This window comes from Dromaius novaehollandiae, chromosome 19 (assembly GCF_036370855.1).
Source record: "Dromaius novaehollandiae isolate bDroNov1 chromosome 19, bDroNov1.hap1, whole genome shotgun sequence".
NCBI classification, from domain to species: domain Eukaryota; kingdom Metazoa; phylum Chordata; class Aves; order Casuariiformes; family Dromaiidae; genus Dromaius; species Dromaius novaehollandiae.
The window spans coordinates 8337318-8356516 of record NC_088116.1 but is presented as its reverse complement, the minus strand read 5'-3'; the positions used below and the strand labels follow the sequence as shown (position 1 = coordinate 8356516).

General features: G+C 40.8%; 1 protein-coding gene across 11 annotated transcripts in view; it reads left to right on the top strand.

Annotated features, from left to right (window-relative positions):
- CUX1 (cut like homeobox 1) overlaps positions 1-19199 on the top strand; it is a 274945-nt gene that overhangs the window by 167397 nt on the left and 88349 nt on the right. For all 11 annotated transcript variants that reach the window (XM_064523404.1, XM_064523405.1, XM_064523398.1 and 8 more), the window contains exons 9-10: positions 6946-6994; positions 17358-17462. In XM_064523404.1, the coding sequence (XP_064379474.1) occupies positions 6946-6994; positions 17358-17462 (154 nt within the window). The remainder of the gene's footprint in view (positions 1-6945; positions 6995-17357; positions 17463-19199) is intronic.

Here is a 19199-nt window from a genome sequence, read left to right as displayed (position 1 = left end):
TCTCACTCTGGAGAAATAATTAATAAAACCCTTTGCTGATCTTTAGAAACTCTGCTCCCTGGTGTATCACTGGAATAAAGTTGATTTCTGTTCTGTTTAAAACTTTATAATTTCAAACCTGGTTTTCTTACCCTTAAAATCCTGACTTATGCTGTGAAAGAGGAAAAAAAAAGGTGCTGTACAGGTTTTCTTAGGAAGCAATTTTTCTATAGATTTAAAGAGGTTTAATTCTGTTCTATCTTTTTTTTCTTCTAACCATCAAGATGATTCCTGTCTTGTATTATCCAAGTATTGCTCAGTATCTTAAGCTTTCTAAGCAGTTTCTTTAACCTTTATCAATATTTGACAATCACTTGACATCTTTCCAACACTTAGGACATGGTTTGTTTGAAGATCACACCTGCAGTGAGGGTGACTGCTCGATCCCAGGACTTACGGTACTAACCTGGTGTGCTTAATGAGGAATCGTTGGAAGAGACTTAGTTTATTTTTTGGGGGCTGAACCTGTATGCAGCGTACTGCATTAATACAGGGCTTACAGTGAGAGGAAACAATTCTAATTCTAATAAAATTTTAAAAACATGGAAAGGTTAGCATTGAGTCTCTCCCTTTTTTGCTAGAGGAAGAATTTGATTTAGTGTGGGATAACTCCAGCAAGGGTCCTGGACAATGTACACTGGATATTTAACTGTGCTCCGAATTAGTCCAGATGACGTATTGTATAATCGCTAGAGCACCTGAAGCCAACATTTCTTTGATCTCTCGATTTAAAGCCTTCAGTGTTTCACTGCTTAACAGAGAGAGGATTTTTTCTTCAATTGAGTTCCTAGGAAAGGAAACACCCCAATTCATTACTAAAGTTGGTGGATTTATGAATCCCTGAACAGAGAAATTCTTCTGCAAGAGGCCTGGATTTATATGACATTGGAAAAAGGATTATCTGATCTGAAGATCCTTAGAGGGTTGCTGTGAAAGAAAATATTAACCTATAGCTCTTGCAATTTGAAAAGTAGGTTTGAGAACTGACTGCTAAAACGTGTATTAGTTCTTGCACTTTGACGTGCTATGCTGGTTATGCTGAAATAACTTTTTTTTTTTTTTTTTGTGCAACCCTTGTGTCTGTGGCTTTTGGAGGTTGTATTAGCAACAAATGTGGACTTATCTCATATGGATATTTGTTGGATTAGAATCATTATGAATTCTAAAAATGCCTAAATTATGCTTGTAGTGATATTCATAATATGCAAAATATACAGAGTTGGTATTTTTTTATATTGCCTTCTATCTGACGCTTTCTAAGAGTTTAAAAGAAAGTGTGTCTGGATCTTCATACGTAGGTCCTGGAATTTAAGCAAGTCAGCAGCATGTACACCTTCGCTTGGAGTCACTGAGATACAGGGACTAGATGAGAGGTCCTCCTAGCAGAGTCTACAACAGTCTTGAACAGTCTTGAATTTGGGTAGGAGATTTGTCATCCTTCTTTTCTATTTAAAGAAAAAATAGAAGGTTCAAACACTGGATTTCCCAGGCTCATCAAGCAGCAGGCAGTGCTCGTCTGGTTTAGCGGTCCTAGACCCAGGAACCTTTCCTGACAGAAGCTTCATTGAAACTTGGAAAAATTCAGTACTCTGCATTTTTTTGAAGAAAAAAAAAAAGTCCCTTCCCTTTCTTTTCTCCCCTTTCCACATGTTCCAGACAACTCGTCCCAGGATCCTCGAGTTTGTTCTGTAACATAAAAGTGCAAGATTATATTGCCTCCGCTGTTAAGAGGATATTTACCAAATTCCACCTAATTCTGCTCAGTCTTGCCCCAGTGATGATAGTAGTTACACGTTAGTATGGTTTTTTAATTAAGCCTAAATGCACATTATTTGATATATGCTTTTAGTTTAAAATTGAGGACATAAATGTTTTAGTAATTAGAACGTTTTAACGGGCCCCAGTGGCTCCGTATGCCATTTGCTCTGACCAATAAACTTATAGGTGTTTTTAAAGAAAACAAATGTGTGGGAAAAAACGTTGTTTGTTTTTTGCCAAGCCAAAACATTAATCTGCCCCGTTAGTGAAGTTTCTTGGCCCCACCACTGACTGCAGTCTCAAAAGTGTCATCTGTGTTTTTCAGTTCTTCCATGTATAAAGAATCCAACAGCAGTTTCCTTCAAGGTTCAGTAAGTCCTAATGTTTCAGGGGCTGTAGCCACAAGATTTGGCAAACCATTCACTTGTCACGTTAATAAAAAGGAATTGTTTCTGCCTCTTTCAGCTAGTAGCTAAATGAAGGAGTTGGATCAGCTGGATTTTGATCATAAAGTCCAGATTCTCCTTGCTTGCAAGCGAATAGTTTCATGGGTTTGGGGGTTTTCATCTGGTTTAATTTGATTTAGAAAAAGAAACTGAGCTTTTTCTATTTTACCTGTTCCGGAATTTGTGTGCTTGTTATGCTGTTCAAACCTAATCAGTTATCTTGATCTTAAAAAGAAAATTGAGCCTTTCAATGTTTTTGGTTTCCCATATGCAATTCAGTTGAATAAGTGGGTTTTTTTGAAAACCTCTTAAGCTTTTTTTTTAATGGTAACGTCGAGGGCTGTTTCATAACTGGTAAAATCTTATGCCTTTTATATTTTTAATGTGTTTTGTTTTTCCCTTTATACGCAACAGCAAGCGAAGCAATAGCAGCATATTGCATGATCGTGTTGTTTCAGCAGCTCCGATACTTTTTACGTGTCGATGCCTGTTCTGTGGCTCCGAGCGCTTGGGCTCCAACCTCGACTGCCAGGTTCCTTAGCCTGAAAGTGCTGAAACTTAGCGCAAACTCCCTGTAACGTAGGTTGAAGCACCATCTTGTTTGCGTGATTACTTTTGCTCCAACACAGAAATTATGAGGAATTGGATCAGATTAATGTTTATACGATCTGTGGAATAAAATAACACAGGATAGATAATATTTGTTCTTGAAAAGAGCTTTTACCCACTCTTTACTCTATTACCTCTGTTTTAATTTTAAGCAAGTATCACCTTTGACAAACCCTGAATAATGATGGCATTAATCTTGACCACTGTAAGGCAGAAACCTTCTGTAAAATACTGTAAGTTTTGGTGTAACTTAGCAAAAAGTCCTGTCCCTTCTAGATACCCTCGTTCTCTGTATCCATAGAAAGAAAGACAGAACTTGCCTTTTCCTTTTTTTTCCCCTTGCCCCCGACTCTTGGGGAATGGGGCAATCTAGGCAGTCATGAAGCCAAGTCACGTGCTGTTTCAGGAACTAAGAAAGTTAAAAGTGAAAATCACCAGCTCTGCAGCTCTGATAGGTGACTTGCGTTTGCATGGAGTGACCTTGGTCAGAAGGTTAGGACCGATGTGACCACTTTGCTCAACTTGGCCATTGCTCTCTTCAAGGTCGCCCATCAGAGTTCAAATGAAAACTAGTAGGACAAGACACCGCCCGCCTTAGGCGTAATGGTGTTTTGCCTGTGGAGTAGTAGTTCCATTGACGTGCACAGAAATATTGAAATAGGAAGGTCTGAAAATGAGCAAATGTGGCAGATGGCAAATCCCTGGGCGTTCCCGCTGCCTCCCAGGTGTGCCCTCAGCACGCCGCTCTGTAAACCACGCAGCCGTGCACGGTGCTTCTGCGCAGGCATAAAAGGTGCGAGAGCTATCATTTCTTTTGTAATAAATGCTTCTGCTGAGCAAACAGTGAATGTAGCTATTAGAGATCTCCTGAAATAAGTGACTTCAGGCTGCCGAGCGCCAGCTACTGATGTGGTGGTTGAGCTTTTAAAATGAAAAGGCTGAATTCTGCTTGAAGATTCCTCTGACTGCTGCTGACGCTCGTGCTAGGAAGGAATATAGAGTAATTTAATTCATTACTATTCTGTACGATAACATTTACGGGTGCAGCATTCACTTTGGTGGATGCGCAGACTGCTAGGCTGGAGATGTTTTGTTTGAAGTTTTTTGGAGATCTCCTATCCTTTTATTTAGGTGTATGGGAAAAGATGGGGAAAAACTAGGTACAAAAAAGGTACGAGTGAAAAGAGAGTTCAGTAGCCGTCAACTGCGGTATCTGAACGCAAGGACAAAGGGACAATTTTGCCTTTGGCTACAGTTTGACACTTCTACTGGATTCGGTCAGAATTATCTGTGCACGTTGAAGGGCAGAAATACCATTTTTATGGTGTTCTGTATCCTTGGTTGCTTTTTTGTAATTGACTGCATATACCAGTGCTACGATAGATCTTTTAAATTTTGACCCCAGCAGAAATGGCATACAAATACTGCTATTAATACTCGTGTCCATTTTAAATACAGGATTATTTTAAGTCCTTGCACCTCATTTTTCAGGCAGTGTCCTGTCTTCTGGTGTATATATGTTTCCGCTGTCCTGCTAGCAGCATTATACCTTTCACCTGACCCAAGGTGCTCCTGTGCTTTACTGCTCTTAGCTCCTTCTCATTCGGGGCTTACAATTCTCATTTGCGGGTGTGTGTAATAAATAGACTTTCATAAGGTTTCAAAGTTGCTATAGGTGTGTGCAGAGTAGACTTAAATGAGCTACGTTCATCCATTTCCCTACCCTTGGCTTCCTTAACTTGCTGCTGTGATCTTCAGATGTAGCTGAGGATCCTTTGGTGACTCCAGACCCCCTCATCTTTCTGCCTCCTTGATGCCCATCTCTCTTCTGCGTCGCAGAGTCTGTTGCTTTTGTTTACAGCTAGGCTTTTTCCTTGACCAAAAAACTGAAAAATGACCCTTCTGCTCCAAAAAGCATGGCACTTTTTTCTCCTCTCCCAGTCAGAGATTTTTGTGCTTCCGAGTCCATCAGTCTTCTCAGGTCATGCAGTTTCTAAGGCCTTTGGCTGATACTTAACACTAGCATTCTCCTGTTGGGAAGGAGAGGCAGGAATTTTACTGTTGTCCACACCCCTGCTCCACAAAAAAGCTGAAGAAAACTGGATTCACTTAAGCTGTAACCATTGTGTTGGAATGGGACACTCGCAGGCTCTGACCTGAGCAGCATGTGACATAATCCAGACATCACGCCATGGCTCCATATAACCTGAGGCATCCACATATAAATTCAGCCTGAATACATAAGCTTACATAAAGAGGATCCTTAAACTATCATGGCTAAAAATATTTCTAAAACACTGGGAAATACGTTTTGGTGTTTTAGGATGCTCTCTTCTGTCATACTGTGTTACAGGGTCGTTTGCATGTTCTCATGGACATCTTTTCCATGTGAAATACTTTAATTTCCATTTGCGGTTTAACAAGACGGAATGGAATTTTAGGGCTGGAGTCTAAAACAAAAGGCGTCGTTTCAAAACTAGGCTAGACAGATCTAAAAAGTTATCGTAGGCTTATGTGAACCTGGCCAGGTTAGTCTCTTGATTAGTCCCTGCACACTTAGAGTCCTTATTTGCCTGAAGAGCAATTGTTCAATTCAGTAACTAATGTGTATTATTTATTATTAATTCAAAACATCTTGTGCATGATTTCTTTCCAGTACAAGAGCACATTAGCTTCTTCTTCACAAGAAAACACATGTTAATCTGTTTTCCATTATTGTCCAGAAGATTTTTCAAAAGGCAATTCATGTTGCCCCGACAACATTGAAGGCTATAATTAAAAATAATTTTCCATTAATTTATATACATACACATTTACTTATTATGATCTTTTATTGCATTTCCCTAAGTGTGCATTGAAAAACCTAAAATGCTGTTGAAGAGTCAGTCAATATCCAGTGTAATAATCCAATGTCGAGTGTGCCAGTACCCCAGTGTCCTTCAGTTAGCCATCTTTCCCAGGAAACGCCCACGCAGAAAAATGGATCTTCTGTGGGATCTGCAGGAAAACAAAAGCTGACTTTTGTGCATCGGCAGAAGAAGGGAATTCCAGTATTTCACAGCTTTTACTGATAATGATCTGCTACAGATTAAAAACAAAAAGCACACATTATGGTGTTGGCAGATTGCAAAAGGACTTGCTGGTTAAAGCTGCTGTTCATAGGAGATGAGGATGGTGTTTATTGCATCCATATGGTCTAGAGATGTAAGACAGACAAGCGTCTAGGGAGAAGTAATATGTCTTACTGTGCTGATACAGAACATACATTTTTGGTATGTAGGCCCTTTTTCTGGTGTCTTTCATAGGTGAAAGTACGGTTGTGAAATATTTGCCTGTAATTCAGCATGACGATAAAAGAGATTGCTTAAAAATCCAATCCGTGTGCGTGAACAAAGTCTTAGAAATGCTGGGGTTCTTACAGGGTCATGGCTAGTAGCTGGCGCCTAGCACACATATATGATGGATCTACCTTTCCTTTACCATTTATATAATTTTCAACCCTTTGACTTTCCTATTCAGCTTTGTAAAGTATACTAAGAGCCTAAGTCTAACTTTAGAGTTCCATAAAAATTGTGTCAGAAAGCCCCTTTCTGCATAATTTAAATTTAAATTTCTCTATTTCTTTGACCTCATGATTTCTTTTAGTAGAATCAAGAACCAAACTTCTAGACACACTAAAACAGAAGAATAATAAGCTACTTTTGTGTTCACATATGCAAGTGGTTGATTGAAGAATTACAGTCTTTGACTTCTTCATAATTATTGCTTGTGAAGCACCTTTACATCTAGGAAAGATGACACAGTCCTCCTGCAGAAGGTCTGGGATTAAGATCTTCAAAGATCTATTAAATATTCTGAGTTACTGACATGCTGCCGCACTGCAGAGAGGGAACAGGCAAGAAATTGGAGACTTGCAAACCAGTCACCACCGCTGAAACCCAAGAGGCTTTCAGGAGTCGAAAGTTGATTGGTCTTTACTGTGTCCTTTTAAAATAATATTGAAAATTGGTGTTGTTTGTACAATGCATTGGACTCGTATTGCAGGCGTTGTTCGCCATGTGGTAACGGTGCTTATGCTCTCTTCTTCTCCCAGGGCTGATGAAATTGAGATGATCATGACAGACCTCGAAAGAGCAAATCAGGTAGGATTTTAAATGAGTTTGTCATAAAATTCTAGGTATGACTCTGTTTTTTCTTTTTTTTCTTTTCTTTTGGATTTCATGAGTTTGTTTATATGTACTTAGCAATCTTTACTGTGTAGAGTAAGAATGCAAATTTAGTGAAAAGTACAGATCTCCAGGGATGCTCCTTAAGGACTGTATGCACAGTAGAGTAGCGCTTGCTATGTATTTACTTTCTAATAATTTAAGTTTCCCATTACAATTTTTCTTCTTTTTATTTTTCTAAATACACTGTGTTGGCCGCTATGAGGACACGCAAGTAAATGGTATATACCCAAATTGTATCTCAGGGATTTATGCATGTTTTTTTGCCTTTTCCAGAGGGTCTGAAGTGGTTTGCTCAAAAACACTGAATCTTGAAGTATGCCATTTTAACCAGGTCCACTCACGCTAAGCTAATGTCAGCAGCTGAACATCACGTTGCAAGCTTTATATAAGAGGTTAAGAGCAACTCACAGGCATAATAATGTTTGTTAGCTTGCTGTGTCTGAGTTAGTGTGTGGCGAATTCAAGATGCGTTTTACGAGGATTTTTCTGGAAATGCTGACGTACCATCCTTCTGCAGCCAAGGTGCCCTCACACAATCCTTCCCAGGATTTCTTGGAGCCAGGCCCTTGCTGCCGTAGTCTCTTCTCCCTGCCTAAGCACCCTCCGACAGACTGAGGCCATGCCTGCACCTCCCATCTCCAGCATGCCCTCATGTCATCGAGAGTCGCGGGCAGTAGGTGTGATGAGGTGGTTCCTGGGGTGAGGAAACTGGAACCACACTGGCACGAGGCAGGGTGAGCGCTGGGGGAGCCAAGAAGGTGGCAGCTCCTGGGACGTCCAAGGCAACCACGTTTCTGGCTCATGTTGCTGCTCTTCTTTCTTTTCCTCACCCTTCCTTTGCTAGTGAAGGAGTAGCAGTGGTGGCAGGGCAGCCAGGCAGACTGTGGAGGTCTGACCTAGTGCTGTAGCTAGTGGAGTTGGAGGAGGTGAGAAGAGCTGGTCCCTGACCTGGTGCCGGGCTTCACCTTTGGGACTGTCTCACCAGCTGGAAATTGCTGCTCTGACTTGTCTCAAGCCGAAACCGCTGGTGATTTTCTGATATGTTTTCTTGACATATTAATTTTTAGCGAGGGCTGGATCACACTGTCATGCAGGAGAATAAAGAAATTGTAATTTGCTCCTGTGGATACTAATTTGGTCAATTGTCCCTGAAACTCCTCTCCTGCATTCCCTAGCAGAGCACACATTCCTGAGAAAGCAAGACATCATGTGAAACTTTAAAAGCAAAAGTTTTAAAAAACGCACTCAAACAAATGGCTGTTTTGATGCATTCTATACATCGAATGACTGTTTGAGGTGATGGGGAGGGGGATGCACTGGCCATGCAGAACTGCCAGGTGATGTATGAAACTGGGGATTGTTTCATAGAGGGAAACCTCAACCAGGCATTTTTTCGTAATCAGTGAGCTACATTAATCCATCTATCAGGTAAGATCAGAGATTAGGAAATTGAAGGGTCACAGGTGCCCATCCCACCCTTCCTCCACGCTGGGTGCAGCCACCCGACGATGGGTGCAGCCACCCAACGGAGGGACGGGCAGTCGCAGGTGAGGGTGAAGCGTAGCACTGTCCCTTTCAAAGACATCCCCTGTTTAGATCAATTCAGCAGTCCTGAATCTTAGCCTCACTCTTTTTATTTCCAACCATGGCCTGCGTAATATCTTGTTCTATGCGATTGGATAACCACAGCAAGTATATTGTCCTTTATGTTAGTTCTTTATATATTGGAAAAATATTGATGAAGCAGAAGGCAGATTTGTAAGTTGTTGTGTTTATTATATAGTCAGTAAAAGAAAATGGGTTTTGCACAGTGGGACTTTTGGTTCTTTCAAAAAGAAGTTCTTTAGTAGATAGAGCATTAAGTATTTATAAGAGTGCTGATATGTATTTGAAAATCTAGTCTTTTTAGAAGTTATGTAGATGTTAAAGATGCTTTGGTAAAATTATTTTGTAATTTTGCAAAGGTGGTCTGCTTTTTAAAGTTTTAGCAATGACTAGATTTACCCAGTATGTTTTTTCTTAGGTAGTGATAATGAAAGAAATGTCTTTGTAATTAAAGAACAGATATTTCTTGCTTCCTTATTGGCATATGAAAATGGAATATGTATATCTATATAGAAATGTTAAAGGTATTTTCAGAAAATAATTTCCATCTTACTGGAGCAAACCTGCAATGTGCTTTTTGACTTTCCTGGGATTTTTTGAATGAGTCCAGGCTGAAAGCTGCTTATGTGCATAACCCTTATTTTGGTTGTGAATCAGCAGCCCCTGGATTTGTAGAAGACCATCAGTGTGCAGTTCCTCGGAGCTGCTCTGCCCTTTCTGAGGAAAGGGAAAATTCAGTGGTGGAAGAACTGAACTGCCCCTTTCTAGCAGCAGCAAGGCCGCTGGGTTAGCTTGGCTGCATTGCTGAGCAGTGCCCATAGTCCTTGCCTCATTTAATGCTTTCCCTTTATAAAGCACTTTACAAATGATAACTAAGTAATTTTTGTAGCAGCATTTCTTGCAATTTGCCTCACTTTATGGATGGAAGAAATTGGAAGAAATTAAATCCATTGCATAGGCCAGAAAGTGAGTTTGCATCAGACTTAAGTGTTACAATTGCAGAAACAAGTACTTAACATAATTATGTATTTAATAGTTAAATTAACATTTCCCTTTACCGTTTCGGTAAGTACTTTTTCCCTGTTATTAAGGCTACCTGTAAAGAGTAATGCTCAGCATGATTCCTCCTTTGAGGATAAATAAACCAACTTGCTGATTTTGATGCGATGTTTTGCTTTTCCAAAATTACCACTGACCCAAACTGGACTGTATTTCAGAGGAGAAATTCATGGAACAGCAAACATACTTCAGCTAAAGATATAAAATATAATTGCTTGAAATTTTTAAGTAGCTGATAGTTCTTGAAAATCCCCTGCTCCTTTCCTGCCCTTCTTAGACCTAGAGTTCACATTTCTGAACTTTCCTTCCTCTACATGGTGCCACACTTCTAATTCTTAAAGAGAGGTGGGAAATGTCGTTTCCTTCTCTGGTCTGAGGTCAATGCAGTGACGAGAGGGTGGATGTATTCTTGACGTTCATCCAGTTTTCTGGGTAGGGAAGCCAGGGAGGTTGAGCGATGCTGTGATTCCCCCTGTCATGTCCGGCCGGGTGAAGCGTAGCAGCTCTGTGCATCATCCTTTTAGGTCCCGACTCCATCACCTCTCTTGTCCCACTGTTTTCTCCTCGTTGGGCTCCTCAAACCGTTTCATGCAGGAGCATGTTTCATGCAGGCTGTTTGCGTGCTCCCACTGCGCTGTCGTCCCTGCAGGAAATGATTAACTCTTAGACGTAATTACCTTTAAATACTAGGGAGCACTGTGATTTTCTGCTCAGAGCGAAAAAGGGGCAGTGACCACAAAGTTAGGATTTCTCTTCATTGTATTGTTAACTCAAGGTATAATGGGAATTTTCCCCAAACTATAACCTTGACCAAACAGAGGGCTTGAGGTGGCCGGTGGGGAGCCCCGTGCCGGGGACGCCGGAGCCGGGATGATGCTCGAAGATGGTGACAATGAAAAATGAGAGAAAACTGTGAAGACTAAAGACCTTAAAGACTTCAGACGTTAAATTTTAAAGACTTGAGAGGTGCAGACAGACAGGGGAGAGTAGTACATGAAGATGGCTGGCCTCCTAACATCTCCTGCAAGGGGAGCCATTAAACAGCTCCATAACATGTGGCTTCACCGGGGTGGGCGGCCAGAGGGGTTTTACTCCTAGAGCCCCGGCTTGCTTTAGCAGTGAAACACTCCTGGGTCAGCCGCAAGGTAAAGGCAGTGTTGGCGGCAGCAGTCGAGTATGTATTCACTCTCTGTTTCTCTCCTAATCCCTAAGGTTGCGTTACTTGTATGGCTTGGTGGCAGTAAAGGACTGAAGTTAAAATACAACCAAATGCAATAGGAATTGCTTATTTTCACTTTACTAACCCTCAAGCTCACTAACAAAAATACCTAAGAGTTTACCCTCACGTTTCCATGCAGATTTAATCATCCGGTAGTTTGGGGAAGGGACTCGTTTTATTAAGATTTCATTTTGCACAATAAATCACTGCATATTTTCTGATACGCTACGAAGTATAATAATAAATAATTAAAACTAAACTACCCTTGCTTGTCAAAATAAATGATTTATCATAGTTTGGGATACAGCATCTTTGAATTTTTTATTGTTTGATTCCCAGAATATTATCATTTCCAATCAGTGATGTTAATGAAGCTCCGGTGTACTTTGCAGTATGTACAACAGTTAGCATGTGTGTGTGAATACATATTTTATGTAAATACTTATAGTTGGCTATTTTCTGTACCTTTGCAAGTTTATACTTTTCTCATAAGTGTTTACGGTTGTAAGTCACAAACAGTCGAGATGATAAATTTATTCAAATGAATTATCCTTCTGTTTCTACAGTTTATCTAGCAACCTTGAGTTGTGCATGAGAAAAACTGAGGGTTCTGCTGAAAACTTATCATTCGTATTTCATGAAAACAGAAATACTTTGGAGTGTTTAAAAGAAAAAACAAATCTCATTTATCTCATTTTTAAGATTGTGATACTGAGTCTAAGTTGTTGCACATGAGTCATTTTATCAACTTGTGTTTTTACATTATTGATATATCCAGATCCATTTTACTGAATTTGTATGTTCAGATTAAAAAAAAAAATAGAAGTCTAATGGACTTTGTAATTTGGGCTTCTTGGAAAAAGCTGTTTTTTTCAGCTTTAGAAAATACAGAGAAGAACTTCAGTTAGGGTTGATTGACACTGGATTATTACATTTTAATGCATAGGAGGAGGAATAGATTTGAAAAACTCAGATACAGGCATCCTTAGATTTTGGAGGTAGTAGCAGAAAAAGAGCATGTGATATTTTTTCTGTAGACTATATTGTCAGAGCTCTAGAAAATATGTAATCCATGTATTTGTTTTCTTCTTCTATGTCTATGAAAGCAAAATGTTTCCGCTGATTTTCTTTCCACTGTAACAGTGCTGATAGTGTTCCCAAATTTCTACCTCGTATTTTTTTTTGGGGGGGGGGGGGGGGGGGCGAGGCGGGGGGGGAGAGCAAAATATAGAAAATTCTGTTACTAATAAACGAGAAAAGAAGAAATGTTCTTTCTAAAATACGTAAGAGTGATTTCAAGCTTTGTAGAGGAAGACCTAATGATTTTAAGCATTTTTGAACTAAACCACCACTGGAATAACATAAATATGCATAATAATATAATACATAATAATAATAAATAAATTAGTGTCTGCTGTAGAAGTAGAAACAAAAACTCATTAGGTCGTCTTAGCCGAAATGCTGTTCTCAAGACTTTTTTTCGTTTCATTGGGTATGGTCCCTGCCTATCTCTAACAAATCACATTGGAAAGTTGTTTGAAAATATATTCCTCCTAAGTGCGATTGCTTTAAAATATGTATGGGTTTTGAGCAACAGATGGAAAAAATTCTCCCCTTTCACTTTGCAACGCAAGCGCAACGGGATGCAGGCAGGGGAAGAGCAGTGCACGAGCGGGTTTTGCTCAGAACCTCCAGCGGTGACAAAACAAGTGACAAGGTAGTCCTTGTTTTTAGGTTTCCGTGAAGAAGGGTGTTCATTTGGACATGATTCCTTCATCTGCACCAAGGCTAACACAAACTGTGTTGGAATATCTGGGCTTTATTTCTGCCTCCCTTTGCAATGAGCTAGCTCTTTGCTAATGCAGTGTGCCGTAGCTCCGCTGACTGCAGGGAAGTTATGGCAGTTTATAGCAGATGAGGTCATTCGCTTAATCCTGTGATTTAATTTCACTATCTGTAAAATAGGAATAATAACATTTACTTTTATAAAGTGCATTGAGATCCTTGCATGGAAAAGTGCTGTACAAAGGCAAAACATGGTTAATATTTTCGTACAAACACAGGAGTTTCCTGTAAATGTCTGGCTTTCAGTTGGGAATACATTTAGCTGGCAGCCTTTCAGTGTGGAAGGGAAAGCACAATAGCCTGAAGACAAGAATGAAGACAACCCAACCTCTTCTGTTTGTTGGGTTTTCTTTTTTTCCCCCCCTTTTTTATATAATTCTCCGTTGCTGGAAAGATTAGGTGCCAGAGCCCTGGAGAGTCTTTCATGTCACAGATTTTCTGATGCCTTACTGTTCTGTGAAAGTTGGGGTGGCCTAAGGTTTTAAAATAAATGTTTATGTCTCCTAATTTAGAAAATCTTTAGAGCATGTAGAACCAGTGTGCTTTAATTGATCTTATACTCTGAAAAGCATAGCTTGTGCAGTAGCCTTACGACAGTGTGAACTGCAAGTGCTTAAAACCAGCCATTCTAATTACTGCCGTAATTGGGCTCATTAATTTCAAAAAACTTCCTTGTGATAATATACACTTATATATCCCATAGTAAGATTTTGCTGTGTATAGCACTGTAGTTAGCATGTGATAAGAGAGTATAGTTTGGCTTATGGAACTTTAAGGGAAAGGTCTTACGTTTTGCTTGTAAGCATCTCGTTTTCCTATTCACACTGCTGGTCTTTGATCAAATTAACATTTTACTGTAAGTAGAAGAGCACTTGGTTCACATTATTCATTATCTTGTCAGGAAACAATGAGAATAATTTATACTGGATCTATTGTATAAGGCTTTTCCTTTTTTTTTTAATTGGTAAGCACATGGCAACATTATGATCACGACCTACTGGCTTCACTGTTAATAGTATAATATTTACATACAATATTAAGGAGGAGAATGGAAGTATTTTGGAATATTTGTTTTAGCAGGGAGGGAGGTCTGTGCTGGTTTACCGGTGCTAGAGAAAGTAAGAGGAATTGTCTGAGCGAGGTACAACAGCATCGCTGGGCGTTAACGGAGAATCTGAATGACCTTTACCGACGCTAGCGGTGCGGCTGTCGGTGGTCATCGCCGTTTTGCAGACAGTTCACAGGAGGTTCAGCAATAAGCAACCAAATGTTTTAGCACAGAACGATCAAAGGCAACTCTAGTATGAAATACATATTTCTTAAGTAAAGCGGATAGGATCATACAAAGTGAAGATTGCTTGAACTTTGCAGTGGCTCCAAGTTGTGTAAGTTTGCTAGATTTTAGCTGTTTTCCATGTTGGCTGTCTGCCTGCATACTGTTTTTTATTTCAGGAAAAATCGTTCAACCATTTCTAAGAACAAGATTAGGGGGGAAAATCTAGTTTTTCCCACATGTTAAGAGCTGTCGCCGCTGTTTGGATGAGATGTGTGCTGTGCCCATAGTGAAGAGCAGGGCCTTGGCACGCGATGAGGGAGGATTTGCCTTTTTCTCAGGGTTGTATCTTCTGTTGCTTCAAGCAGCAAAAAGGCCCCCAGTTTGGCCAGTGCGGAAGCATCTGAAAAAATCCTAAGTTCACACAAGCTCCAGAGAACCTGGTTTGAATTTGGCTGCTTTGATGCCGGCGTCTGTCCGAAGCCCACTGCCGGGCGGCCGGGAGCGAGCCAGGGCTCTCGCTTTCTGTTGCAATCGGCCGGCGCCGTTTCGGCGCGGGGCGCTGGAGCAGGGGACGTCGCTCTGCGCTACCCTGGCCGAGAAGGGCAAAACAGGGGCAACGGCCATGTGAAAGCCTGGAAACGGGGTCCCGAGTGTGGAGAAGGAGCATGGAAAGTCGCAGCGAGGGTGGGCAGGGAGCGGGTCGAGGAGGTTTTGAGAACAACCAGCGAGGCAAAAGGGGAAGGAGGAAGTCGCCAGGGTAAGACAAAGCGTCTCCTTCACGTCCCTCGGGCCTGGTGGGGTTATTCCCTGCCGTCACCTCCCGGGGTTTTGTGGCATCAGCAGCGCCGAAGCACTTGGATAGCAGCGGGGTGGAAAGCAAAGCGAAGCCCGGGAAGTGATTATTTCTGTCTCCAGAGGAGGATGGGCTTAGGCTGCAGTGCGTAAGCCGTGGAGGCCACGCACTGAACAAGGAGGATAAAACAAAATATTCATTCACTGAGAAATACTCGTCCGGTGAGTTGAACGGAGTAGGGGTTTCACTGGAAAAAAGAAAATAGCACGTTATTCTGCAACTCAAGAGCATGCATCATAAAGCAGCGTGCACGAGGGGGTGACTGCACACACCGGCAGGGTCGGGTTTGGCTTTTCAGAACTTTTAAGTGCACAGTTTTGAAACTGTAACGTCCTTTTAGCAGGTTTTGTGTGTAATTTATAATTTATATCGCAATAGCCCCTGAAAGTGCTTTATGGACACCAAAGACATTCACCAAAGACCTGCATAAAACACTGAAGGCGTATATAATTCTGGCTCTAGAAAGCTTATGTTCTGGGGAAAAAAGAAAAATTAACCAGCATTTTCCAAGCAGAATCGTCCAAAGTTTCTGCTGATTTATTTTTAACAACGCGTACTATGAAATCCTGCCGAATATTATTCACAGGATTGCAACAGGTGTTCTAAATTGGCTGGGGAGGCTGTGCAGAAAGGGCAGCTGACAGCTCACTGTATATGCAGATGTAACATCTATTAGAAATATCCTCTGTGGTTTCCTTGCATGCAAACTGAATAGCTTCCCAAAACAATGCGCTGTGAATGGAAGCCATCAGCAGAATCGCTTAAGGCTGCAAAACCCATTACTTATACAACAGGAGATGCAAGAGCAAGTACCGCAGTGTAGTAACTTGTCCTGCTTTGCAGTAGTTCCTTAGCAGTTATTAGATCAATATATTCACATACACTTCGAATAAAATGAGAGGAAATAATTTATCTCAATCTGAAATGTTAGCTTAGTTTTTTATCCTAATGTTATCCAGCCACAAAAACAGCAACTTTCTCTTTTTTTGGTCTGCCTTTTTAATGTTACTGCCATTTGTTCATGCACACAATAGGTTGTGTCCTGTGTTCTCGTTATTAGACCCCTGTTACTCTACTTTTTACAATTACGTTTTAATTACTGCTGTAGAACCTCTGCAAAATCACTTAATATAATGTTGTGAGCAAATAGCGCAGATGATGTATTTAGGATTTGATTGCCTTTGGTTTACTGATTGATTAAACATGCAGGCAGAGTCTCTGCTTGACTGGTGCAGAAGTCAGAGACCACGCACACACAAAGGGATATAGGTTTTTATATTCACTGAAGAAGAGGGGAGTTTGGCACACAGAAATATGGGAGTTATAGTGGCTTAAAGATGGAAGTGTGAATTTATTATCCAATAAAGGAAGGAAGACGTCAGTGTAAAGGGTAGGAGGGAGTGAATAAAAATTTTGGCCTTGGTGGGTGGCAGCTCATGGGTTTGGAAGAGTTGGCATGTCTTGGAAGTGGAGATAGAAGATGATTTTTAGCTGTTTTCTGCTGAAAGTGAAGTGTGGCCTGCACGGAGCAGCCCAGGTGAAAAGCAGTGATTACTCCAGGAGGTAAACAATGTGTTTAAAAAAAAAGCTCTAGGCCATGAGGAGTATATACTGTAAAATAACCAAGTTTTGTTCCACTTTTCCTAATGAGAACTAATATGCAGTAATGGAAAAGACCTAGCTGCTATTTATTGCCTGACGTTACCAATCCACCTGTCTCCATCCAAGCTCCTGCATGGAAAATCTTTCCGCAGAGTTCTCCTTCCCCCTTTCTATTATCATTCAGTATTTGTGTGGCAATTTTGTCTAGTAGCCAAGTCACGAGCTTATCAGCTATTGCATAAATCCTCAGCAGCTGGTAACTGATCTGTGCAAAATTGGCAGTGTAGGGTTAAATATTGCTGAATAAATAGACCTGCTGAAAGAACAGAATCTACCAATTCATGTTTTGGGAAATAATTACTGAAGAAAGACAATCTGCAACATTGTATGCGTGTTAGAGAGAATGGTCAGAATATCTTTTAATTCAGCATTTACCCCCGAGAATTATTCCCATGAGGAACCTTGCAATAAAATCTGCTTGGTCTATGAGAATGGAAAGAAATTGAATAAAAAGACTCCATTTCCACTTGTATTTATTCAGTCTGGGAAATTCAGTGGGCCGCAGCATTAGTATCAGCAGGGGATTCCTTGCTCCTAGCGTTAAATTACTGTCATAATCGCTCAATTATTTCTTCCTTGTACTGTTTAAAATAAAAATCCATCACATTCTATGTTTTTTTTCTAACATTTATTAGGTTGAGTGTTTAGGAAAATCAATTATATTCAGTCAGGCATGAATTGATGAATGTTCTTGTAATAATTGTCAGTTGTTAAACTGAATGTACTTTCTCTTTTCACCCCTTTTCATTTCCTTCAGAGGGCAGAGGTGGCTCAGAGAGAGGCAGAGACCTTAAGGGAGCAGCTCTCGTCAGCCAACAAATCTCTCCAACTCGCTACACAGATCCAGAAGGCACCTGATGTGGTGAGAGAAAATATTTACTGACTCTTACAGGTTTCTGACATTCCTGCAGTACAGCTCTTTCAATTTATGCTCGCAGCTATAAAAAGAGCGGTTTGGAATAATACTTTACACTGAATTGGAGTTGTGTTGCTCAGCGTTGCAATTTTGTTCGACTTTGAGAGGCGGTCGGTGGCTACGAAGGACCACAAACGGGACAGAAATCACTCTGCGCCTTGGCGACCATGATGGTCCGTAGTCGTCTTCGGCTGCCAGAGTCCAGGCAGATAGCAGCAACCCTCAGAAATTATTTTGGATCACTAGGAGCTTCGGCAGAGGAAAAATAAAAGCAGCGATGCTGTATAGCAACGCGTGCCTTGAGCGGCCGTTAGCACGCACCAGCCACGAGCGCGGTGTGGAGGCCTGAAGCTGTGGACTGAGGGTCTTCAGCTGACCTCCCCCAAAGTGCCTTAGCCAGGACCCGTTGCTACACGTGGTCTTCTTAGCATATGGCTTTCGGGGAAATTGGAGAGGAAATTCTCTACCGCTCTGTTTTTCCCTGAATATTTCTAGCCTGCGAAATACAGCAATAAAGCCAATAGCAGAAACTCAGAGAACTGAGGAGATACCCTTTGCTCCAAAAGGTTTCCTTGGTTGTTGCCTTCTTCTAAAGGTTTCTGAATGAAGCAGATGCCTCCATTTGGGTAGGTGGGCAGCACTGCCTCTCAGCCGGTGGGGCCTTGCGGGGCTCCAGCCGGTCCTGGGCTAGCAGGTATCACAGATGAGCAGACAGATTATGTTGATTTTTGTTTGCCAAAGGAGAAATAGGAGTATTTAAATATAAATATGCAATTAAATAAAACTTGGTCTACTTCTAAGCAGCGAATTTATCCAACAAAAGAAATCATGGCCCTCAGGTTGCTTTTTCCTGTGAGCCACGTACAGTCTTGACACTGGTATCAGAGAGACACACAGTTGCCTTTAAAATATATTTGCAGAGAAGGAGTAACAAACCATAAGTCCTCCAGCTCTGTTCCTTCTGCTTTTAATATGACCCAGTGTTTTCTCAGAGAAGTCAAAAGATACAGACGCAGGCTGTAAAGGAAAAAAAAAATAATAATAAAAAGCCTGAATATCACTTGTAACTCTGTATTACCTGCCTCTTCCTATCTTGTGTCCTAGTCTTATCATTATTTTAACATTAGGTCTTTCTTGTATTTAATAGTACTTCTGCACTTCATTTATATTTAATATGACAACTACTGCAGGATGAAAATGATCATTATCTATCTTATTTCAGACTCTATGTTCTATTCTCAATAGGCATAAGCAGCAGATGATTATACAACTTGTGATGTTTCATGCAAGCAAATTAGAGGTTTTTTCGAGTTAAAAGTATAATTCAGGGTAATAGGAGAGCGTTGTTAACTGCTGTTCGTACATGCAGTTTTTTGTGAGGCACAATGGTATGTAGTCACTGAGAATCAAGCTAAGTGTTTAGAAGATAGGGAAAAGGTGTTTAGTTGTGCCTGTATTCTCCAGAAAAGAGCGTATGTACTGTACTTCAATCCGCTGCAATGTCATCTTGAATCGTAAGGAAAGTGCTTGGGTGACAGCATCAGTGGGTTAAATTTTCAGCTCTTTCGCTGTAGCATCTTTGGCATAATGCTTACTGTGGCTTCTCTCTCTTGGTAAATGGGTTCTTTCCTACTTCACTGGTCGCTTGTGAGGAGGAGCCATTAAGGTCTGTAAGATGCTTTT